Source organism: Gallus gallus, chromosome 13, assembly GCF_016699485.2.
Source record: "Gallus gallus isolate bGalGal1 chromosome 13, bGalGal1.mat.broiler.GRCg7b, whole genome shotgun sequence".
Taxonomy (NCBI): Eukaryota; Metazoa; Chordata; class Aves; order Galliformes; family Phasianidae; genus Gallus; species Gallus gallus.
In genome coordinates this window covers 16,699,452-16,724,711 of record NC_052544.1, presented here as the reverse complement: position 1 = coordinate 16,724,711, position 25,260 = coordinate 16,699,452, and the positions used below count along the sequence as shown (strand labels likewise).

Here is a 25,260-nt window from a genome sequence, read left to right as displayed (position 1 = left end):
GGTAGATAGATCCAGTTAATTGACAAAATCAGTTAAGAATGTGCCTCCTGTGCCAGATGGGGGAGGAAGGCTGGGCTGCTGGGCTGAGCTGCTTTGCCCCCCCCCCCGTGGCTGTGGGGCTGCAGAGGGAGCGGCGTGTTGTGTGATTCCTGCCACACCTGGGAGCAGCTGTACCGTTAGCTGAGGCGCTGTGGATGGGGTTGTTGCCTTATAACGCGCTGACACAGCTGCAGGGCTCTGGCCTAACCCGGCCTGTTGCTTTAAGGGTTTCAAAATTCCGCCCAGTTCTGGCAGGAGTTTTGCAAGGCCGCTTGCCTTTTTCCTTAATTTCATGCTAGGGGAAGTTGTAACGTTCTCTCTAGTGGCAGGATTCATCGGGTCTCGCTGCTTTTAATTGATGTATGTCGTTAGGATTGTACGTTCTGCAGTTTTGTTTGTCGGGCTGCTCAACTCCAATTAGAAATACGTTAAGAGTGGCAGCCCAGAAACAGCATGCACAACAATACCTGTGCTGGGTTATCACACAAAGGAGTTAAGTTTGCTTCTGAATAGACCAAAAACTTCATGTGGAAGGCACTTCATGGCTGCTGTTACCCTCTGAAGGAGCCCCGTGGGACGGGGGCTGTAGCCGCCAACTGCAGAGGAGCAGTACCTGCATTGGGCCTCAGCAGCACCACCTCTCAGTGCCTGAACACGGTAACACTGCAGTGCATGGCTGCTGCGTTAGGGCCCGGCCCGAGCGGGTGGTAATAAGAACATTGAAAGAAGTATGAAATAAAACCAGGAAATGCATTGAAGGGAGTGCGGTGCCAGCAGTGGGCAGGATGGCAAAGAGGGCCTGGGGGGGCGGGGTGGGAGGGCAGCTGCCCCACGGCACAACCAGCTCTGCGGGAGAGATGTGTCCTCATTAACAGGCCTTGCACGGCTCAGTTACTGCTTGTGAGCTGCTTCCTGAACCACCTGTGGATCCTGAAGATTGCACCACAAATGAAAAATCCACTTTTTGTGCAAAGTCCTCAGTAAGGCTGGGCACAGGGTGGGTTAATAGCCCCCAGTATTTTGTTACTGATGCCTGTGCTGTGAAGATGTGTCAAATAAAAGTGTTTAGAAAGTGAGCTGTGCTTGAAGCAGCCCTGAGCAGGGGCAGAGATGCTCTCAGTATTTGTGCAGTGTGCAGAGCAGGGCATACAGCTGGGAGCAGTTACGTGGGACCTCGGTGCTTAATGCAGTGGCTGAATTTATCATCTCAGAACTGTGTTTTAGTGTGTTCTGCAGCAGAATTCTTGAGTCTTGGTTATGATAGGAAGATAAATCTCTTGCAAAAAAGCACAGACAGGTGATCTTTCAGTAGGACTGGAGGAAATGGCAGTTAAACCTGCGTAATGCATGCGATAATGTTTTCACTCCTGCTGCTTCTGTAGTTCTGTAAAACAGGAGGAGGAGGTGAACCTTGTAATGAATGTGATGTTCCCCTTCTGCCCTAACGCTCTCTTTGTTTGGGTGGCACTTTGTTAAAACGTTCTGTATTGCTTCAAATCTTATACAGAACATATTTATCAGGATTTCTGCAAAGATCCTTTCTTAATCCTAATGCTGTAGAGTTCGTAATACTCAAATGTAATGAGACCTTATAAGACAGTAAATTAATGTGAGGAAGTCAGAACTCTAATAGCCGGATTAATGCTGGGTTTCTGAATAGCTATTGCTTAATACAATTTGAACACCAATTCTCTTTGTTTCAAACTTTAAACAGAAGAGCATGTAGGCACAGGAATTCTGTTATTAAGTTTCTGCCCAATTAAACTGTGGAATATTGTTGGGAAACTATTATAATATGCTTGGTTAGCCTGTGTGGACATGAAGAAATTGCACGTCGAAGTTTTGTGTTCATGGTGCTCCATCTTCACGGCCTGCAAATTGTAGAATCTGTTCGTGGTTGAGCACTGCAGGGATGAGAAGGACTTTGTTTGAATGAAAGATGAAATTGGGGTGAAGTATGCTGAATTGAGATTTGTGAGAGAAACAAAAGTGTGTTCTCAGCAGAAGGCAAAGTTCTGCTGCAATGGATCCTCACTGTAGTGCTTACTTTCTTGTTCTCTTCTGAACATAAGATACCGGAGCTGGATTTCATTGGCTTGGTTAAGAAAGCGTTTTATCCCCAAATGTGGTTTTGTTACAGCAAGACAAAGCAAACAAATGAAAATACGAAAGGAAGTGAAGTTAAAATGCTGCTTCATTTTACAGCAGAAATGAACTTTGCTCAGCTTGCAAGAGTTCATTGAAGCCACTTTATCCTATCTGCCTAGGAACCCTGGCTTAGAGTTGTGGTGGATGCGGAAAATGGCAGTTTTGGTAGATGATGGCTTTGTTGTATGGCAGTTTTCAATCTTTGCCTTCAGGAGCAATGTCCCTATTGCTGAGCCATCCCTATTGCTGAGCCCTCCATGCGTGTGGTCGCTTGGTGGCTGAATGACCCCTTCCTCTGCTGTTTGCATTCTCCGGAAGAGAAGGGGGGAGCAGGGCATTGTGCTGTCAGTTGTTGGATTTCCCTCTTTCTGTACCCTTTTCTGTAGTAACAGGACAAAAAGGAGGGACTGACGCTGGTGGCCTGCAAGCATCTCTGCTGCCTGGGAAGAAAAGAAAGCTGGGAGAGCCGAGCAGCTGCTGCCTCATCCTGTCCATAAAAGGAATAGAAAAAAGAAAGCCAAGCAAAACCGATCACTTCAGATCTGCATTTGTTTTTTCCTCTCTCAATAGGAGATAGGGCACGTTTCTTTCTAACAGTGCTTTGGATGCTGGCTGCCAGCCTCGTGCAGGAGTCTGGTGGTGATGTGCAGTCCCTTCGTGGGTGCCTTGCTGAGCTGGGGATGAGCTGCAATCACTGCTTTGTTCTTAGAGCTCGTCCTCGACAGTGACACAGAATAACACTGACGCCTGTGTAAGGTTAACCCAGGGGAAGGGGTGGTGGTGCACCCAGATGTTTTCACTGCCCAGTAGTACTATTGCACAGAATATGGAGTTGTTTTAAAGAAGGAGCGGTTTGGGTTCTCTTAATCCTTCAGTAAATTGTTGGATGTAAACATTTTTAGGCTATTTTAATAGTGTGTTTTAGAGAATGCCTTAAAACTTCTTTTTAAATGAGCTCTGCTGCTGAAATTAGAATGTGCCTATTTTATTTTATTTGGGTTCTAACATTTGGTTGCTGGGTGCTTACCTTAATCTAAATATTATCTTAGCATCTATGTGCTGGATCTTGGGTGCGATGAGTAATACATCCATCTCTCACCTGAACTTGTCTAATAAAGTATGTTATGCTTCCAGAGCCTTTTGAGTTCTAAAGGATCCCCAAGTCCTTTTTTTTGTAGTCATTGCTGAGTTACAAATCATCATGATAGTTCTTTAATCCATCACTGAAGGGAGGTGCTTTCTCTAATAGAACATGCTAGCTATTTGATACGTGGGTAATCCAATACAGTGTTATAGACTGGAGGGAGGAATCTGGCAGCCAGAACTAAAGGAGCGGGATGTAATTACCTGCATCTTCACTTGGCTGGGACACTGGAATTAATGAGCTGCTCTTATAAAAGTACAGAGGTTTTCCTCAGCTAAGAGTGGTGAAGGATTTGTGTTCTCTGTCTGAGAAGCAGTGGCAAGTCCAGGCACATAGTGCTTTCTTGGGGATTTCTGCAGTTTCAGAGCTGATCAGGAAGGAGCAGCGCCCTGTAGCAAACTGCTTTCCCTCCCTGGTAGTTCTCATCAAATATTAACCTAACCTAAGGCAACTTTTTCCTTTCTTTTTTCTTTTTTCTTTTTCTTTCTTTTTTTTTTTTTTTAAAGCTCTGCCACCCTGACTATATGTACAAAGGTGTTCAGCTCTTACACTACTTTGTCATCTCCCTGTTGTGGGGTACGGGATAGTTAAACATTAGAAACATCTGAATTTATTGAAATGGTGAAAATCTGGTTTGTATTTGTATTATATTACCAGTACTTATTTTTTTACCAGTATTTATTTTTTTTACCAGTAACACAGACCTTCTGACAAAACTTTGGAAGAAAAGATATCTCCATTAGAAACGGGATTATGTTTTAAAAACAAACCAGGAAATCTTCATTCTCATCAAAATACCCAAATGAGGTTATGGTTCAGGCACAGTGGTGCCCTCACTGTGTGTGTGCCTACCATGAATGCAGAGATGCTGAGCTCTAACTTCAGAGCACTTCTGGCTTAGCCAACCTTTCCTCCTGTTGAGCAGATAACATTTGCAGTTGGAGCCATCCCAAACTAAATACCCCTCCCTTGCGGCAGAATACCAGTGCTGTATTAACTAGAGCTGATGGAAAACTTCAGCCATTGTGTTGAAAGGTGCGAGGGAGAGCAGTAAAATGGAACCCTTCATTCCTTTGAAATCTTTTTTTTTCTTTTTTACTGCTTCTTAACACACGAATATCGTTTAAATTCTCTGTCACTTCTTACTTTAGGGTTACAAAACTCAGCGAAGGCTGCTTGGGCGCTTGTCATGCTTCTGTGTTTGTGAGATTGTGGTTATCCTTAAACTTCACCTGGAGTTTGTGCTGCTCTGTGCAGGGCTGGAGCACTTCTGTAGAAAATGGTTTGTGGGTTTTCTCAGCAGTTCTCTTTTCCGTTACCGTAGTGTAGGAAGCTGTGAGTTGAGACTACGTGTTCACTTTTATTTGGTAAGTATTACATTGTTAGTGATGAGTTCTGAGTGTTTTACTGTTCTGTGCATTGGTGTTTGTGTGTTTGCTGCTGTTCTGGAGCAGCGTTGTTCTTTTTGTTTAGTGTTTGTTTGATTAAACTTCTCCCTTTCTTACTGCTCCTATTTGAGCACATTCATACTGAACTGACAGTAATTTGGGGGTTGTTTGTGTGATGTTAGTGACTGGCTCAATAATGATGTCAGACTGGGTGCAGGGAGCAGTATCTCTGGGAGGAAACTGGACGCGGCACTGAAGCAGTTTCTGGGATTTTTTTAAGTGCTTTGTGAAAACACATCATTCCTTGTTATAAACAGGATTTCCAGCTTGGTTTCTTTGAAGAGTCATGGTGGGAGCTGCGTGCATGTCGTGCTGCTGGCTGCGTCCTGCACAAGTGCTGCACGTCGTGTGTTTGTTCCCTGTTCTCTCTGAGCACTCTTTATCATTCACGGGCAGATGTTGTCAAACAAAACTGGTGTTCAGCACAGCCCATTAGCCGGTACGGGATACGTGAGCTGTTTGATTTCTATTGCTTATGCAGCTGATTCAGACAGGGGGAAAGAAAGCCCTTGATATAAATGAGGATGTCTCAAAGGAAGTCTTGGTGCTGTAAACACGCTTTGAAGATCCACCAGGGCCGCACTGAACAGCCGTGGGTTTGGGACTGTTGTGTGGTGTGCAGGGAGGGCTCCCAGCGGGCGCTGCCCTGCCATGGCTGCCATGTGCAGTGCAGGAGGATGAGCTGCTGCTGCTGCTGGGGCGGTGCAGGTGAACTCATGTGAGGACAGCTCTTTGATGCCTGAGGTGGTTCGGGGGGATGAGAGGGCAGGCTGCTAGTCCTGCACCTTACCCAGCGCTTGGCCGAGGCACTCTGTTCTGTAACAGCACTGCTGGTAGAACTCCAGGGATGTGTGGGTGGCTTTTTCTTTCTTTCTTTCTTTCTTTCTTTTTTTTTTTTTCCTAAACTGGGAACGTGATCCAGAATTCCCATACATGGGCTTGGTCCTGACACCCCGGGGCTGGAGCGGTGGGAAGGGAGATGGGCAGGGCAGAGCAGCAGTTCCGTAATGCTGCTTGAAACATCCAAGGTTGTAATTGCTTGAGCAAGCCATTGCCAAGGCCACGGCCTTCGTGGGCTGGGGTGAGCAGCAGCACCAAACTGCCTTTATAAGACATGAAAATGACATTTCTAGTATGGATGATTTGAATCACACTCTGCTCAGTCCATTTAGATCAGCAGTTAACAGCGTGTAAAGAATAAACACAAATGAGTTTGGTATCAGACGTTTCTGTGAATTTCCTGCTTGAAGTGCTTGCTTTCTTTCAGCTCTTCAAAGTGAGCTGGAGAAGAGAGGCACAGAATTTGGATGCATTCCGTTCCATGCTGAGATCACATTCTGAGTGCACTGTGCAGGGTGCAGCATGGCTACCTGCGTGCAAAAATAATGACTGAAGCATGTAGAGTTAGACTTTGAAAATGGAAATACTGTGCTGTGCTTTAGGCCTGTTCTCTAATTTCTTTTAATTTTTGCACTTTTCTTTCTCCAGATGTGGAAATTAAGGTGACTTTGGTCCTTGCAGCGGGGCGTTAGTTTTGCCTCCCTTAGCCTGGCTCTGATCCTGCTAGGAGTTCTCACATTCGCTCAGGCCTCCCAGGAAGAGGGAAAGGGAAATTATAGCAGGATCCTGTTTATAGCAGCAGGTACAAACCAACGAGTTCTTGTCTTCCAGGCCTGGCATGCAGGGAGGGAGGAGCAGAGAGCTGCGGTCCCATTGCTGGGGGTGGGTTGGGGAGGTGGGGGTTTGGCGGCTGTTATCCCCCTCCAGGAGAAGCCTGAGCCCCAGGGGTGGGTGTGGGCTGGTTGCCCCCCCAGCTCAGGCTGCCCTGGGCCCATCCAGCCAGCCCTGGGCACCCACAGCTCTGGGCAGCACTGCCAGGTCCTCATCGTTCCTCAATGGCAGCAGTATATTTTTGGATAGCAGACTGCAAAAGATGGACATAATTGCATGTGTTCTGAAGAGTCAGTTTTGCAATACCTTTAGGCTGAAGTTAATTGCTAGCAGTATTGATTCACTAGGCAGGCTGTAGTCATTTGCTTTTCAGGGTACCACTACTGCTTATTTTGCCTGAACAAAGGCGAAGTTATCTGCTGTTTCATGGCTGTGTGAGAGAATCACAGAATCACAGGGCTGGAAAGGACCTACAGGATCATCCAGTCCAACCAAGAGATGACTGTGACCAAAAAACTGTCCCAAACACAGTGTTAGAGCCCACCAAATCAGCACGTGCTGAATTCATTTATTTACATGATTTACATGGTGTGATTTTAATAGCTTCATACACGCTGCGGGTGCTTAAAATATCTCTGTGCAGAGATCTGGAAGGGCAGATCAAGAAGTCTAATTTGGATCCCATTCAAATCACCGATTCCCCTCCCTTCCTTCCTCCGTAACAAAAACATAAAGTAAACCTTCCCCCAGTGCCATACAGCACAACTGACTGCTCGTGAAGGTGTTTTTCACTTGCTGTGTGCTACAGAAGGCCAGGGATGAGTGCTAAGAGCAGCACTTTGCCGATTTAGTATTTTGGATAACTAATTTTGCAGAGGGAGTCGCATTCGGTCTGGTTTTGCTCCGCTCTGATCTGAAGGAGTCCCTGCTTCGATGTTCCTGTTGTGTGACACTGTTACCAACGCTGAGTGTTTCCTCAGCAAAAGAGTTGCGACAGATGTTGATACAGTTTTGAAAGGTGATGCTTGTCTCTGTAAGAGCTAGCGAAGAGCCTGGTGGTAAAATGTAACTCTCTACTTGTAAAGTGTAATTATCATCTTCTGAAGGATTGGCTGAGTATGATTCACTTCTTAGTGCTGTTATGTGAGTGAAGTACTCGGGGGTAGGTGAGGATACTCTGTTCCCTGCCTGACATTTTGCCTTTGACAATAAAACAGCATAGATCCTAACGGTTGGCTTTAACAGGTCGCTGTCTATAATTAAGTCTGAATTTGTTTCTGTTTAAATTTTGGATTTACAAGAGATCTGAAGGAGAAAAAAAAAACAAACAGCTGTTTATACCTCCAACTTTCAAAGCAGGTTTAAGCTCTGCCATTACCGTGAAAATTTGGTAGTTTGGCTGCATGGCAGTGTGCAGGGCCCCCTCAGCAGGCAGACTGGCATCCATTTGCAGTTGCACGAGTTCAGCTGATTTTAGCACAATTGGAGAAGTGATTTTCAGATGTACGTTAAGTTAGCCCATTCCTAGGCTTGATGTCAGCATCAGGTTGGATTGTGCTGATGCTTTTACCTTGTTTACAGTGCAGGTATTTCAGGGAAGTGCAACAAACTCACACCCTAAAGCATCAAGTATTTAAACTCACGCTGGGGATTTCTTCTGGTTTTGATGTCCCTGTGGATTTTTTTTATAGACAGAGCAGTAGGAAAAATGAAGCCAAGTGAGTAAGAAATTGCAGTGAAAGGCTCAAAGGATTTTAAGGTGAAAAGCACGAATAATGGTTTTTAAAAAGCTGAGTGGTAGGTGGAAGTTCTGCATAGAACGGAATAGCTGGTTTTGTAGAGCTGTCAGATGAGCTCAGTGGCAGGCTTACGGTGCTGTGCTTTTAATATTTGGTCAGCTGTCTGAAAACATGAAATAATGACTTTCTGAGCAGACACCTTTTTCATTTTACACTTAAATTGGAACAGTATTTATGTTCTGGAAGCACCCACCGTAATTCTGTAGATCAAGAAGGCACTTTTATAAATCTCTTAATGCAAAGTACAGTATGGCACATACAAAAAGAGTTAGAGACCTTATTTATCCCTTACTCCTGTAAGTCCCGGTGCTTTATGAACCTCAAAGGAAATCATTGCTGACTTGTTTTTAGATTTGGTGTTGCTACAGTTTGACACATTGCTGTTAACGCAAGCAGCAAGACCAGACTTCCAAGGAAGATTTGTAATACGTGAGACTTCTATTTTTTTGATCTGCATTTTTGCAGTAGGAGAGCACTGTAAAGCGATGTGTGCTGTCTGTTGGGCTATGAGAGGGGCCGATCCTTCTGGATTTCCTGGAACCTGGACTAGCTCTGACTGCTGAATCGCAGTGCCAACAGAGCTGAAGGCTCCAACTTCCAGTTATTTGCCTGGGGACTCTGATTTATTTATTTAACTGCATAAGCTGTCCCTGTCAGAAGCGGATTGTAGGTTACAGCTGCTCTAAATGTGAAATGTTTTAAGCTGGACAAACTTCTTTTCAGTTTTGAGGAGCTGCAGTCAGCGGGGGCTTCTTACCTGGGATCTCTTAGCTAAACAGGGGTAACTGTGTGCTTCCGTCCTCCTCTTTCCTTCTGTGACCAGGAAATTGTTGGTTGTTTTTTGCAGCAACATGAACCGTGAAGACCGAAATGTGCTGCGTATGAAAGAAAGGGAAAGGCGAAATCAAGAAATCCAGCAGGGTGAAGAAGCCTTTCCGCCCAACTCTCCTCTCTTTGCTGAACCATACAAAGTTGTGAGTTTGTGCCATTTTTACAAATGCTTTTTTTTTTTTTTTTTTTTTCCTGCAGCTGCAGAAATTGTATAGAAATGTGTACTTCAAATCCATTTTCGTCTGAAATCTTTTTAGGTCCCAGTTATCACCTTAACCAGCATTTAAGCAAGTATTGAAACTAAGGATGGACAGTTACTAACCAGCTCCACAGGCAGATTTGTACTGATGCTTATGAAGCAGGGACTGTTTTGAAGTGAGAAAAGGGATAATGAGACAATATATATATATATTTTTTTTTTTTTTAAAAAAGAAAACAACCTTTATTCTGCTTCTGCTGCAGTGGTCATTTAAGTGGTACCATTGAAGGTTTTCATTACGTAGTTCAAAACTCGCTTTGAAAACCATTCCATTATCACAGTTTTGTTTGCAAGAGGTCAGACATTGCAGCTGAAGACTTTTCTCCTGCAGGAGGGAAGTTGTGAGGTGGTTGTTTGATTCCTGTCCTCCCTTCGCTTTACTGTGCCTGATAACTAAATCCCACAAGTATGAAGCTAACTAAAGCTGGTTGGAATGCAGTAAAACTGATTTGGATGGCAAAAAAGAAACAACGCAAAAAACCCCAACTGGTTTTGCAGGAAAGAACTCCTATAACTGTGTTGGCAACAAGAGTTATTCCAGTATAAATACCAATTAAAAATTACATAACTGAGTTGTGAGGTTAAGCTGATATTATTTTACTGCTAAGTAAAGCTTTATATGGCCAATGCATTATAGACCTTAAGGTGACGGTGTCTGCAGTTCTTAAAATCTTGCATGCAGCTCACCAATACATTCTTTGAAGCACTGGTTAGTGTTGTTTCAAGTATTCTTGGTCAACTTTAAGTGGTGCTGTACGGAACTACTACTTAAAATCCCTGTTGAAACTTGGCTGGAGGCCTAGAATTTGGCTGCAGATTAAATAAATCCACTTTCTTTGCCCAGAATAAGAATTACAATATAAGAAAATAACAAAACTGAGTTTATAAAGTTCTCTAGCCATTTATTTGAAGTCAGCTGTAATTCTCTACACATGCCTCTCGGGGAAAAAAAGAGAGTTTTGAGGGAGAAAAAGATGGACAGAGAGAGGGAAAGAATTGCATTACTGTGGTTGGCTGGGGAGAATTGGGTCACTGTGACTCGTGGTCTGTAGGGGTTTAAGATCCAGGGATCTTTGGATCGTTTCATTAATACTTTTCACTTGTGTGACTACTTGGTTTTGCCTGTTTCCTTTACCTTCTAATGCATGAGACTAAAAACTGTACTGACCATATAGATTTTTAAGAGCAGCTTCATTTTTTAGAGAATAAGTCTGAATTGGGCATCAGTAAAGACACTTAATTTGGCTTTCTTTCTGTAAACTGTCAAAATAAGTGTGAAGTATTTCAAAGTATTTTGTTCCTTTTCCTTCCCTTCTGTGCCTGTAGGGATTTTGTTGTTATTTTCTATGAACGGGTGTCTTCTCAGTGTCTGCTAAGATGGTGCTAATTAGGGGTGGATCTCTGTATTGGAGATCTCATTTGATGTGCAATCAAGAGAGCAGTTTTAAGGGGGCACGAATGCAGAAGAGCACATAGCAGCGATGTTTTATTTGCTAACGGCAGTTCTTTCATTCAGCCTGTGGTAGTGTTTGATAAATAGATATGGCTGACATTTTAGTTTGCTTCCTTTCTCCTGCCTCTGTAAAAACCAGTACTTTAAGTAATGCTTTTCTTTGAGTTCTATGTCCTGGGTATTTTTGTGTCTTCCCAGACTGATGGATAAATTTTCTTCAGTGATACTTTGTAGGCCATATGAAATAAAATGAGAAAATGATAGCTAGGCAGAGTTGCATTTAGTGTTAAACTTGATCAAAGATTTTAATAGAGTTGTTAGTTACCTCTTTGTTAGAAGCAGACAGACAGATGTTTACTACTGTTTAAGTCAGTTGGTTTTTCAACATGTAAGAGTTCAACATGAAAAGGAGAGAAAAAGGATTAATGAAAAAATTAAAGATCAGAAACAGACTTTGAAGATTAATATCTTCCAGTTTTCGGAAAGTCGAGTAGAGAAATAACTCAGTAGTACTGTTGACCCTTCTGGTGAGTTTCTGTCAGCAGGGCAGGTTGGGCAGGTTATCTGCCATCTGTCTGAGCTGGTGCTGTTCTTATAATATTAAAAGGTTTTAGAACATGTGACTTAATGATGGGGGAATCTCTGTTCCTTGCATGGCTCTGGCACTATGGATAACTGTGGGCAGTCAGTTTGTACCCGGAGGGACAGCTTCCCCCATGAACTGGGTTGGAAAGGTGGAAAATGCCCATGTGATTTTTGAGTAATTAGAGATCAGCATAAGAAAAGGATAAGTGCTGCTGAAGTACATCTTTTTTGTGTGCCACAGGGGGTGAAATTACTGCTTAAAGAACAAAACCTGGCAGTTGGAAACCCTAGCAAAAAATGACTTGGAAGTTAGCCATGATTTTAGCCTTGAAATTTAGATTAACTAGAATAGTTGTCAAGTCAATTAACTGAAAATGAAGTTGTGACTTTTAAAGCCGTGTTTTGCATTTGCGTTTTCTTTAATGATTTTCACAGACCAGCAAAGAAGACAAATTATCTAGTCGCATTCAGAGCATGCTTGGTAATTATGATGAAATGGATGATCTTATAGGAGATAGATCGCTACCAAAGCTTGTTGGAATTCCCAAACCTACTGTACCATCAACAGCAGATGAAAAATCAAACCAAAGTTTCTTTGGTGATCAGAGACATAATGCTAGTTCCCATCAGAGTAGCAAATGGACTCCTGTAGGACCAGCACCTAGCACTTCCTCACAGTCTCAGAAACGGTCCTCGGGTTTACAGAGCGGCCACAGCGGTCAGCGTGGCGGTGGCAATAACACTAGCAGTGGTGGCCAGAGGCACGACCGTGACTCGTACAGTAGCAGCAGCAGTCGCAAAAAAAGCCAGCATGGATCGGAACACTCCAAATCCCGTTCTTCCAGCCCTGGGAAACCACCTGCTGTTTCTTCGTTAAGCTCCAGCCATTCGAGATCTCATGGAAGTGATCATCACAGCAAAGAACATCAACGCTCAAAGTCTCCCCGGGATCCGGATGCCAACTGGGACTCTCCTTCGCGTGTACCCTCATTTTCAAGTGGACAGCACTCTAACCAGTCTTTTCCACCTTCGCTCATGTCCAAGTCCAGTTCAATGTTACAGAAACCCACTGCTTATGTAAGGCCAATGGATGGACAGGAATCCATGGAACCAAAGTTATCTTCCGAACACTACAGTAGTCAGACCCACAGCAGCGGTGTGAACGAGCTGAAGCCTAGCAGCAAGGCACATCTAACCAAGCTGAAAATACCTTCTCAACCACTCGATGTAAGTTGTTATCTACTTACTGGATTCTTGAATGTGAATCTCTTTGGGCTGGGATTTTCCAGCTTCTTTAAAATGTCAATAAACTAAATTTTATATTTTGTTAAGTAAAGCATCTTAAACTTTCGCAGTGAAGGCCTGTATTTTCACTGGGAAATGCACAAATGCTTCTTCCATACGGATATTGTGATTTTTGTTGAGCAAAGCCTATGAGATGTACTGAGAAAATTTTCCTAGAGCACTTTAAATTATAGCCAGTATTTGGTAAAATAGTAGGATACTCACAACTATTTTGACAACCTGTATGCATGTATTGTCTTTACTGGGAGTCATGTTGTCTTAGACAAGTGATGCTATCTGTCTATCTCAGATTTTCATTTGAAGAATGTAATAATTTATAGATAGCTTTGCCTAAACAAATAAGCCAACACCAAAGCATGCCAAACTGACAAAGGTTCAGACTTCTCATCAGGTATGCTGAATATGAAGTACTGCTGGGCACAGACATTGACTGTAGCTCACGTACAGGGAGAGTACCTTACTTAATAATAAAATGTCATTGCATCTTGTGCCGTTTGAATTGTGGCTAGAAAAAAAAAAACCCAGAAGCCATTTGTTCCTGGAATTTCAGTAAAGAGCAAAATAAGATCCAGGAAACAGGTAAGGAGAGCTGAAAAATGAATTATTTCCATATTCTGAAGGACTTCGTGTGCTGATGTTGAAGCAGTAAAACATGCAGTAACTGCTTCCTTTCTGTTTGTAGTGTCAGGGATGCAAACGATTTATAGTTTCATAGTTACTGCTGTTTCTAGTTTCGTGCTGTCATTTATGTTTTACTTCATGATGCAGTTTGCCATTACTGCATATTCATGGTCATCCATTTGAGTTCAGATATTATACAGTCGCGTCTTCCCAGGAATGATTGAAAGCTATGATATTTTTTTCCCTCTCTCAGAAGTTTTTAATATCCCTGACTGCTTAAGATCACTTTAACTGTCAAGTGAAAAGTAAGAGATTACTGTGGCAGTTTTATAGATCTGATGTATTTGCTTTTCATAACTGGATGTTACTCATCCTGTAAAAATTTGAATCTATCTGATATTAAAATTAACGCTGCTGAAAAGGATTAACAAGATCTGTCTGTATCTCTGTGGAGTCTAGATGAATCATGATAAGGACCGAAGTTTATTTTTAACTGCTTCATACCCCTGGGATCTTTTAAAGAAAATCTGCTTTAGGAGACATTAATCTTGAGTTTTGATTTCTAGGCATCAGCATCTGGTGATGTGAGCTGCGTGGATGAAATTCTAAAAGTAAGTTCTCTGTGCTTTTGTTCATCACTTATTTGTTGAATACACAAGCATTACTAAGGAGGTGGAAAGTACTCTGCAGTGGATGAGTACCTTTCAAATTGGTTTGACTGCAAGTCATTACAGGAGGACTCCTCAATTTTCTAAAGCAGGTAGACTGGGGAACACTGGAAGCAGAACTGTGCCTGTTGGGTGTACTCATCCCCTGGATATCCACGTTGAATTGCTTTTCTTCTATCTCATCCCTCTGCTATTCTACCCAGAATTAACCGTTTCTTCCACCAAAGTAGAGTCCTTACATTCCAGTATCAATTTAGCTCATAATATTTTCTTTTTCTACCCAGCAGCAGACCCTTCTTTTCTAGCTGTTATTTTCTCAAGTCTTTTTACCCCTCACGTGACCCCTGTTCATATGTCTGCTATCACAAAGGTATCATTGGATGCCCTGTGAGCATTTGCATAACTTACTTGCTCTGATCTTCAGTACTCCGCGGTTATTGGGGATGCTCTGAGTGAACACAGGACACTTTCTTTCTGGCTGCAGGCTTTTGATTTTCACTTATGTCTTCCAACTTGCTGTGCTTCCCTTTTCCAGGTTTCTTCTTTTTACCCTTTATCTCCCATACACTCTTCACAGCCTGAAGTGATCAGACTTCGGTTTCTGTTCAGGCAAACCAATCTCATTGATTTTTGCCTTTCTTGTTTTGTTGCTGTGTCTTAATATCTGTTTTCATGGGTAGAAATATTTTTGTGCAAAATCTTCATTATACGTTTGGGAAATTAAGATTTGAGTATAAAGCTTAGTGAAGTATGAACAGTGAGCTGAAAATTGAGAGGTAATTACCGTTCGAATCAGGATTGTAACTTGAAATCTTTGTGCTTTTGCTTTGCTAATAGCTGTCCTGTTTTGTTCTGGTTACAGGAGATGACCCATTCTTGGCCTCCTCCGCTGACTGCTATTCATACACCATGCAAAACTGAACCATCAAAATTTCCTTTTCCAACAAAGGTCAGTGTTGTGATCAAATACCGAATGCTGTTAAAAGAGTAGCTCCTGTGAAAGGCCAAGATTTTGGAACTCTCTTAAATTGAATTCTGTACAGTTCTGTGTTTCTTTTCATACCTTGAATCTCTTTATCTTACTTCACAATGTTGTCATTCTTACAAAAAATGTCATTTTGTTTCCTCTGGTTTACACATAGAGAGTAATGTTTGTAGTTTGCAAAGACACATATAGGATAGCTTTCCTTTTTATATTAAAATTTGTTTCATAGATTCAAACCTTCTTTAAGGTAATCATGAAGTTTTAAAATGCCATAGTGTCTTTTTCTCTGGTTGGGGGAATACTTTGCACCATTGTGTGCAGAAGCAAGCATTGCTTACCTCTATCTGGCAAGCAGTGGTAAATACTAAGAAATGTAAATGTGCTTTTCTGCTTAAACTGAACTTTCTTCATAATTTTGAAGTCCCTTAATAGTGCTATATATATATCTTATATTTTTCAATAATGAAAAAAAACCAAAAGTTTTCAAATCAGAAACTTGCTAAAGAAATTCTGTGATCACTTGCCCTGAAAGATGCCTTCCTAGCATCCCATGTGCTTAGTAACTACTGCAGTGTTTAAGCTGCTGATTTGAGGGAGGTTGCTTCTTGCTACTGTTGGCAGTATGGACATATTTCCAGGAGACCTGCTTGAGCTGACACCTCTGAGGAAGGGGTCCTCATTCTCCTCCTGGCTCTCAGCTGCTCGCTCCCCCCCTGGATCTTGCATCCTCAGCAGCAGTGCTTTCAGTCAGACTGGCATCGGTGATTGTTTGCCTTGAAATGCTGCTCTGTAATCTGAAGTATTTTGTAGGCTGATGAGTGTGCAGGGGAGATAGTTGTGGGTAGCAACTTTAGCAAGTACGGTTTGGTTTGAGGTAGCTGACTAATACACGAAATCATGTTTTGCTTCCTGTATCTACTGATTACCAGCAGTTGATTTAAGTTGAGAATATAATTCTTCTCAAGACTCAACATATCTCCGAAATGGGTTGCTAATGTGGCATAATGCCATATTGCAGAAGTTCTGATGGTTGTCTTTTAAAAGTTGCCTTCCTAATCATGAAGACTCCACTCTTCCTGGCCAGACTGCTGTTTTTTTAGCACCATTTAACTGCTCTTTGCTTCCTGTTTGATCCAAATTATTCCCCAAACCATTCAGTGAAGTACTTTTTAAGGGTTTCTCCCTGAGATCTCTAATGAAATCTGTCCTAACAGTTTGTGCTGTTACATGAATGCTTTGTCATCAACTTTCTAGTCCTCTTAACATGAAGATGTTTTTGAATTTACTTTCCCATTTGAAAATCAGCTCTAAACCCCAAAATAAGCAGGTTGAATTGCTCTTTATAACAACCTAGTTTGAAAAGAGAGGCGTTCTGTAATTTTGATTGGTTGGCCGTAAGTAAATGTTCTTGTGAGCCCCTTGTAACTGTTCCCTCAGGGTGGGAGAGATGTTGGAGCTGGGTGATTTACCCAGGAGAGCAGAGGGTGAATGCAGCTTTCCAAAAGGCTCTGACTACAGCTCATGGTTGCGTTTTGGCCAAAGGTTCCAGGATGTGTTTTGTAAGTGCACATCCACCAAACTCCACAAACTGATGGGAGGTTAAATGGTTCTGTTACTGCCACTGCCTGGATAGCCCAGAGCTATGGGCAGCGGTGGTGTCAGCAGCCTGTGTTGTCAGCGTTCTTCTCTTAGTGCCTGTTTGACTCGGGGGGGGGAAGAGGAGGAAGGAAGGTGTGCAGAAATACAGAGGCCTTTGTGCTACAGAGAGGAACTACATAAGATTGCACAGCCTTGTTGACGTCTGAACACAAAAGGGAGGCTGTGTTTTTCTTTTTGAATCTGTCAACCTTGGATTCTGTTTCTTCACTGAGTTTGCAAGAAATTCCATTTATGGCTGCCGAGTCTTTCGACTTTTTGCCAGCTTTTTGACTTTGTGGCTGCACATCTTAGCCATGGAACTTTGTCAAATTCTCTATTTCCAAACTCTGTAATTTCCTCTGCCTTCTCCCCTCTGTCATTCTTGGCAGTGAGATTCCTCAGAATTCCAGCAAGTTAGTGAGCCGTAGGCTTGTGCAGCACAGACCCGGAACAGAATCCAGAGAGCTGAGCACAGCACTGGTTTACTTTAATCAAGCCACACAGTTCTAGAAAATCTCATTCTCTTTAATATTCTATTTATTTACAAGTTATATGCTGCAGCATTTCACAGCGTTACTCTTGTGTGCAGAAGCCTGGTACGCTTTGCCTGCACGTAGAAAATTAGGCTCATTTTGCTGGACGGGTGCATTTTATATGTAAGATTGCTGGCATGAGATCATTTTCCTGGTGTGCAGCGAGTGTTTGCAGGGCCCCAAAATCCCGACTGGGGCCTGTCTGCATTACTATAAATACATCCTATAATTATCAGGAAGTCTTTGAATCAGAAGATAAAACTTCATGAAAATAGGTCGTGAAAAGTTTTATGGGTGCTGTGAAAAACAGATTCCTGACTCTTGATAAAAATGCTATCCCGTGACCTAACACTCTATAATTTTATCCTATGTAAGTCTTTTTAAAGCCGTGGGCTCACAGTCAAAAACTCCAGAGCAGGAGGACTGGCGTGTTTGTAGGATGTATTCAGAAATGCAGCTGTTTCTTAGTGGGGGAAGCATTCCATCATAAGGCAGGGAGCGCGACGTCACTGACAGCTGCTGTGGCCGTGTACCCGAGCAGTGACCTGCAGGCAGCTCTGAGGAGGTGCGTTGTGTCTCCAGGTTTGCTCGCTCTGTGCCCTGTGCTGAGGTCATTGTGAAGGCAGCGGTCAGTTGTGTCGATCCCCTGTAATCCAGAAACTTTCTTCTGAGAAATACGAGTGAGGTCTGACCTTGTCAGACATTGTATGGAAATGGGTCCCATTCACCACAGCCTGCACTACAGCCAAACCAAAAGTGTACAAATAAGAATTGCACACCTAACTCCCATTCTAATTGGCTATGAACCTAACTACCATTCTAATCAGCTATAAACGTTTTTCCCACCGCCATTTTGTGTCAGAGTACAAGCAGTGATTTTGTTACCTGGTGAGGTGCCTTCCATCTAACCACAGCAGTGTGCTGTGCTCCTGAGAAAAACATTTCCATCCTTTAAAATGTTCTTAATTTCTTCTTTCTCAAGAAATTGGACATGAAAAAAATATGTATTTCTGTTTGTTTCTTTATTAATCTTTGAGTTTCTGGAAGACATGTATTCAAAGGTAAAATAGACAGTGAGTGATTTGGAAGAAGTTGCACATTTAAGCATAACACCTCGTCAAAGTGCACTTAACTGGAATACTGCTTAGGAATAGGCAGCTGGCTGAGGTGAGCGTTGAGGCAGGCACTTTCTGCAGAATTGATGGCATGTATATTGGTGAGAACAGTGCCAGTTATTCATCCTGTGCTCAGCACAGTGCAGTTGTTCTGCATATGTGGTATTTTGATTACTGTAGGCTCTTTTTTTAACTTATGTTTTATCAGTCTTGTCTACTTGTCTAAGTTGACAGGAAAAAGGAAACTGAGGAATCATGCTTGCACTCATTGAACCTGTGTGAAAGATAAGAATCAGTTTGTATTCTGAAGAGGGTATGGCTTTTGCTTTCTGTTGAAGTAAGAAGACTTCTCTACAACTCGATCTTGACTTTGCAGTTTAACCATTGGTTAACTTTAACGTCTCTTCTTTCAGTTAGTATAGATGAGGGGCATTTGAAACATCTTAAAGTCCTCTGAAAGGTTTTGTTTTTGTGAAAATTGCACTCTTTCTCTGTACCACTGACAAAATACTCATTCAAGTCATTGTTTCAACTGCTGCCACTTTTGAAATAAAAATGTTAAAGGAAGTTACATATATGTAGGTATGCCTTACCAGGTAGAGCTTTTGTGTGTTTATGAGGTTACATTTGGAAGTTGCGCATGTAACTGCATCACATCACTGAGCTGGCCGCTTCGGAAGATTGCTGTGCAGCTGTGCCCCTGAGCCCTGCAATTCACTGTCATAGAGCACATCTATCAGCTTGGTGAATTGACTCAAATGTTCTCAGTTTTTATGCGTAAGGTCAGCATTTGTCCTCATTTTAAAAGGAGGTCAGGAAGGTCCTATTTTAAAATGACACACTAGCTTAGAAGTAGGTTTTCAGTAACTCGATACCCTCTGTGTATTTGTTTATTAAAAAAAATGTTTAATGTTTCAAGTGTTTGATAATGTACTGTATTTCAGGAGGCAGAATTGGGTTTTCTGGAACAGGAATACCAAAGATTGTGCCAGTGCTAGAACTGGCAAGGCTTTACCTTTCAAGGCTAGATTCATAGACAGCAAATCCATTATATATCAAGGCAGGTATTTATCACTATCTGTTGGCTTTTGTACAGCCAGGTTGCCCAGTTACATGAGGATTTGGCTGTTGATCCGACAGAGGGGTGAAGGTGAGAAAGGGAAGATAGGGTTTGCAGGAGTTACACAGAGTTTCTGCAGTTCCAGGTGCTGTGTATGAAAATGGCACGTGGCCCATCTTCAAGGCAAGCAAGCAGGGACAGATGGGTCAATGGGACAGATGAGCTAAGGATGAGGAATCTCAGGTGCTCTTCCCATGTGCTCACTGCTCTGTCGCAGCTGGTGAAGGCAGCTTGGGCCCAGATCAAGGCTCCCTGCTTCTTGTTGGTTGTTACTGCTGGGTTTTGTTTTTGGCATGTTGTTTTTTCTTTGGGAGTAGGTGTTGGTTGTGTTGTGTTGTGTTGTGTTTTTTTTAAAGGATAGGTGCTATCCTTTAAAGTCAGAACAATAGCTTGATTATGGCATGATTTTTGATATGTTAAACTTCCCTTTGAAAAATCTCCTGTGATCTTTTATTCCCTTAGGAGTCTCAACAGTCCAGTTTTGGCACTGGAGAACAGAGTAAGTATATTAAGCTTCCTTTCCTATGCGCAGTGTTTCTGTTACAATTGAGTGTTCTTAGTACCCCTTAAGAAGTCAGGCTTTTAGAGAATGAGCCTCTCCAGACTGGTAATGGAATGGATTGTACGTAAAGATTGTCCCTACTTTCTCAAGACCTACCAAACAAACACTTGATTTTATTTGTGGCTTCTGGTTGAGAACTGGAAAGTGAATAACTGTTGTGTAACTCACTCATAACTTCTAGAAAAGGAAAAAAAAATCATATCTTTAATTTGTTGTTATTTTTTTAATTCTTGAAAATAGGCTTCCTTGGTTGATTTGATTGAAAATAGCTGAGTGTGAAAACAAAACACCCACAGAGAAAACCCCTGAGGATATTGGAGAGCAGCAAAGCACACGTGTTCGTATTTTAGTAGAAAAAGCACAATGCATTTTCTCCTTTTTCTTGTCCACTTTCATCTTGTGGATATAAAAATCAAAGAAAACTGATCAAGAACTCAAGTAGTAATTTGGTTGCTAATGTTCTTGAGTGTATTATCCCAGAATGTATTTCCAAATTTTAGACAAATACACTTTTTATTCCTATTTGGCTGTATCTTCGTTTTGAATATTAGTGAAATGAAGCATTTAACCAGGTAACATAGCTGGCAAAACTGAATTAGATGTGTGCTGTTGCCTTCCAGCAGTCTTACCTGTCCCTGTCAAAGTGATTAAACAGATTAAGTAGTAAAAGCGGAATGGTTTATTCTTAGGTATTCACAAGCAGCTTAATCTAAACACCTAATACAGTGGGGAATTAAGGAAACAAATTAAAACTTAATTCTGTGAAGCTAGCCAATAGATTTAAATTCTGGAAACAACTGATCTTTAGGTATGTAATCAGAGAGGTGGGGTAGATAAAAGCACAGAACCATTTCTCAGTTCCTGGCTCAATTTTCTGTGAGACTTCTAACGACCTCAAATCTTGTTTCTGTTGTACTCTGCTTAGTAATTTACTGGAACTAAAGAACAGGGAAGGAAAAAGAAGACAAACTGAAAAGCAGATTATATCAGTGTGTGTTTTAACTGTAGAATTTGGTTTATGGGTTTGCTTTTTGGATTTAAAGTCTTTTCAGTCACTAAAAAGCTAGGTAGGAATGCTGAAACAGATAAAGAAAACCTGACAGGCTGATCGATGTCCTGTACTCAGCATGCAGAGGGTAATAGAATAATTTTCCTAGGATGGTTTCGGTTAGAAGGGCCCTTAGATCCCATCCAAGCCTCCCACCAGACCACGCTGCCGAGATCCCATCTGGCCTGGCCTTGGGCACCTCCAGGGATGGGGCACCCACAGCTCTCTGGCGGCGGTACCACAACCTCCCACGCTCTGAGTAAAGAATTTCTCCCTAATATCTAAGCTAGATCTTTCCTCTCTTACTTTAGGATAGTCACTTCTATCCTACCTTGATAGAAGCAGAACAGTTTTTCATGCTTTCAGAAACAAATTAAGCATGTGTTGGTTTAGACAGCAGTGATTTAAAAAAGCTTTCTAGATTTTCTGGATTAAGGTGGCTGTTTCTCTTGGCATTCTGTCTCTGCTCCGCTCACTTGGTCAGTCTGTGAGCGGCTCCACCTGACGTCAGTGGGTCCCTCTTTCTCCTGTTCGCTCAGCCATTCTTGAGTTTGTTTAGCTAAGCCTGTTTACTTCTGGCCACTTTGGAGTGACTGTTTTGCTGTCTGAGTTTGAAAGCATAGTGCTTTTTTTCTTTTTCCTTCCAGAACGATATAATCCTTCATCAAAAACATCCAATGGCCATCAGTCCAAATCGTAAGTAGCAGTTGAGAAAACATTTCTCAAATGACAGTCAACCTTTAAAAGACTCAGAAGGAGCTGTTTCTTTACTAGAACGTGTCAGTTCTTGCACACTCTTTGTCATGCTTACACTTAACTGACATGAAAAACAAAGCTATTTTAAAGCCGTTTTCAGGGACTGTAGGGCAAATCTGGCACATCGGTGTGAGTAACAAATGCACTGTGCCTTCCTTCCATTCCCCTGCTTTCTTCTCAGCTCAGGATGCTGAGCAGGAGTTTGGCCTTAGGAATTGTCTTGTGAGCTAGAAAGGTATCAGTGTGTAAGAATGGGCAGGATGGGACAGGATTTACCAAACATGTGCACTGCTAAGCTGTCAGCTGGAAGCAGCTTGTTGCAGTTGCACAAATAGGATGAGGAACTGTTCTGTTATTAGAGGAGACGGTAAATTAAGTTTGGGATCTAGTTAAATTTGTACTACTCATTCTGACAGGCATTTTTATTAGTTGTGTACACAGACCTAACGTTATGCTTCATTCATCATACATCAGAAAGAAACAATAAAAGGCAGCAGGAAGATTCTAACTGCACTCTGCCTTATTCATACCTGAAAATTGATTAAATGCTGTTTAAATACAATTTCCAAACACAAATGCCCATACCAGCTGATAGAACGCTTATTGAAAGCGATTGCAGATTCTGGAGACCTGGTATTCTAAGTTAATACTTGCTGTTGTGATGCAGTTGCGAAATGAAGTTTAGTTTTTCTGCTTGTCTGTGTACATTTTTCAGTATAAATAAGATTAAAAGGTCTGTGAGAGAGAAATGGAAAATAATTGAAGAGTGGTTTGTTTATTTATTTATTTAGTATAGACTTAGTCAGTTTCCTGAAAACTTGAGATGTTTCAGATGTTTATAGGCAGCCACTGCAGTAAATGGTAGCAGTAGGAGTTCATCACTGGGCTTTGCTTTTGCTGTAGCAGCGTAATCCTCTATGAAAGAGCTGTGCTGGTTCCCGAACAGGAGGATACAGGAAGATGCAAGAACTAGAGTTAGCACTGAACATTAGTTGAAGTGAGGTGCATGGGAAGAGGGACGAGGAGATGTTTGCTGAGTCAATAGAATTTCCGATAAAGCGATGGTGCTCTGTTCCAAAAGCATTAAAAAATGAGATAAATGCATCTTTTGGTAAGGGTAGATAATAGAGCAGATAATAGATATGGAACTAGATTCTTGAGGTTGGTGTTTCTTTTCAGATTATAAGTAGAACAGCTGTACTGTGAAACTGGGAAGTATTCTAATCCCTTCTTATCTTCTTTCTCCAGATGTGAATCGAACCAGACAGAGTAAGATGTTTTATCTTTGTCACAAAGGTGTTTTTAAATATGCACAAATACCCCACTGTGTTTTCATTGTGTTCCTGTACTTTCAGTATCATGAAATAGTATGTGTATGTATGACTAGCATAAGTAAAAGTAATGATACCTTTGAAGAATAATAGAAAATTTGTGATGTAGAACAGTTGGGTTTTTGCCACTAGACACAAAACAGTCATGTTTCTTAATTCAGTGTAAAACAGTGTTCTTGGCCACTGTGTGTAAGAGGTTGAACGCAGATGTTTTAGCTCCTCCTGCATTAGTAAAACGTGTCGGAATTCCTTTCTAAGCTTAATGGAATGAACAAAGGAATCAAAGCACCACAGTCCATAGTTTTCTGTAAGGGATGACTTAATTTGCCATTCTTAAACATTAAATGTTTTAAATGGTAACTTGTGGATTTCACCCACACACCCAGCTCTGTAGTATAAACAGTAACTTGTTGGAATATAGAAGAATGCTTTGAATGTAATTAAATTACATGGAAAGACTTGTCTCACTTTCTCCCTTTTACTTACTTAGTATGTTGAAAGATGACTTAAAACTTAGCAGTAGTGAAGACAGCGATGGAGAGCAGGTATGTTCATGAGATACCCAAGTTTCAGAAAAATACAGTAAGTGTATTGACAGCTTGTTACTTCAGCAGTGTTCAGTACTCCAACAACAAACTGAACAGCTTAAGGAGAATTTGCAATTGAGATACAAAAAACGATTAGCAAGTTTTCAAACAAACTCCAGGTGTTCCAAAATGCAAATCTGGGGGAAATCATCTGGTTTTGTGAGAACAGTGCATTTGTGCCTAGAGACTCACACTTTGATGATTCCAAATGGGCTTTCTCTGAATGTGAAATGGAAACAGTCTACTTCCAGACACACACAGTGGGCTGCCACTTAGAGAGAGAGCCCCTCGTGTTCTGCTGTGCTGGCTAAAGAGTGCATGGCACGCGTAGTTCCATGCAGCAACTGTTTGGGATAAGAGCTGCTGTGTGTGTCTCTTACTCCCAGGTTGTATCTGTAACTATGAGTCTATCAGCTCCTTTATTTTTATCATCTCTTTTCTCTTTGGCAGTATTAATTTTGTGTAATCCCAGCCAGACATGGCATTCAGCCTGCTGAATTAAACACAACTTTTGAGTCTATGCTACCCAGCAGTAGTCCGTGCTACTTTTTCTGCTTTACTCAGTTCTTCTGTTTGGTACTTTTTCACATGGAAAACTTGACAATAGTGCATTTAGTTGGTTAAGTAGTAGGACATAGGACATCTCTGGAATAGCACAGTAAAAATCTGTATCATCTGGTTTAAAACATGGTATGGGGGAGTGGAGAAAATAGGAAATCTCAGAACTGCTGTCAGAATATAGAGGGATCTGAGATGACACATTTGTGGTAAAAAGCTTGGATAAAAGAACACTGATTTATTTTTCCTTCTGTACAAGGAAAAGGCAGGCGAATTTAAACTTTCATATTTTTGAATTAGAACACTATTCAGGCTAAGTATTCAAAGTCTTTAAGACTTTTAATCAACACTTTGCAACATAATTGCATGTATGCAACTCTAAAATAACTTCTAGAAGCCTCATGCTCTTCTTCTTGATTGCAGGACTGTGATAAGACAGTGCCAAGGAGCACACCTGGAAGGTAGGCATTCCTTTACTTTCTGTACTGCAATCCAACAGTAGTGATGTTTGGTTCACTCAGCACTCCTGGCTTGATCTCGTTTCTAAAATCAGTGTTTGTTGTTTGTTTTTGATTAGAACAGAAGGTGATTAGAGTTTAATCAGTGGCTAAATAACATGTATTCTGCAAATTACACTAACAACATTGTGAAGGGGGAGGGGAACAAGATGAATTGTGCTCAGTTGCATTGAACTCTTTAGCAAATGTTAGTTAAAATATTACATTTTATTCTTCCTAATGGAAGAACTTCCAGGATGCCTTTGTGCACTGAGTAATGTTTGTTTGTTTTTCTTCCCTTTTGTTTTCAGTAGTTCTGAACCTTCACAGCATAACAGTGAAGGAGCAGATAATTCAAGGGATGACTCGAGCAGCCACAGTGGGTCTGAAAGCAGTTCAGGATCAGACTCTGAAAGTGAAAGCAGTTCCAGTGATAGTGAAGCTAATGAACCATCACAGAGTGCATCCCCTGAGGTAGGATTTGTCATGCGTTTGGGCTGTCGTTGGGCATTGATCCTGAGTTTTGAAAGCAGAAAAAATGTTCTCAGTCTCTTTTTTT

The 25,260-nt window shown here is 41.7% G+C and overlaps 1 protein-coding gene across 7 annotated transcripts in view; it reads left to right on the top strand.

Annotated features, from left to right (window-relative positions):
• AFF4 (AF4/FMR2 family member 4) overlaps window positions 1-25,260 on the top strand; it is a 49,682-nt gene that overhangs the window by 8,085 nt on the left and 16,337 nt on the right. For 3 of the 7 annotated variants that reach the window (XM_004945033.5, XM_004945030.5, XM_046900415.1), the window contains 10 exons: window positions 9,097-9,223; window positions 11,813-12,604; window positions 13,870-13,914; window positions 14,834-14,920; window positions 19,825-19,861; window positions 21,620-21,668; window positions 22,977-22,997; window positions 23,550-23,604; window positions 24,628-24,665; window positions 25,013-25,175. In XM_004945033.5, the coding sequence (XP_004945090.1) occupies window positions 9,101-9,223; window positions 11,813-12,604; window positions 13,870-13,914; window positions 14,834-14,920; window positions 19,825-19,861; window positions 21,620-21,668; window positions 22,977-22,997; window positions 23,550-23,604; window positions 24,628-24,665; window positions 25,013-25,175 (1,410 nt within the window). In that variant the 5' untranslated portion in view covers window positions 9,097-9,100. Of the gene's footprint in view, window positions 1-2,573; window positions 4,699-6,267; window positions 6,422-9,096; window positions 9,224-11,812; window positions 12,605-13,869; window positions 13,915-14,833; window positions 14,921-19,824; window positions 19,862-21,619; window positions 21,669-22,976; window positions 22,998-23,549; window positions 23,605-24,627; window positions 24,666-25,012; window positions 25,176-25,260 lie in introns of all 7 variants that reach the window. The other 4 variants (XM_004945031.5, XM_046900416.1, XM_004945032.5 and 1 more) reach the window with 4 other exon arrangements.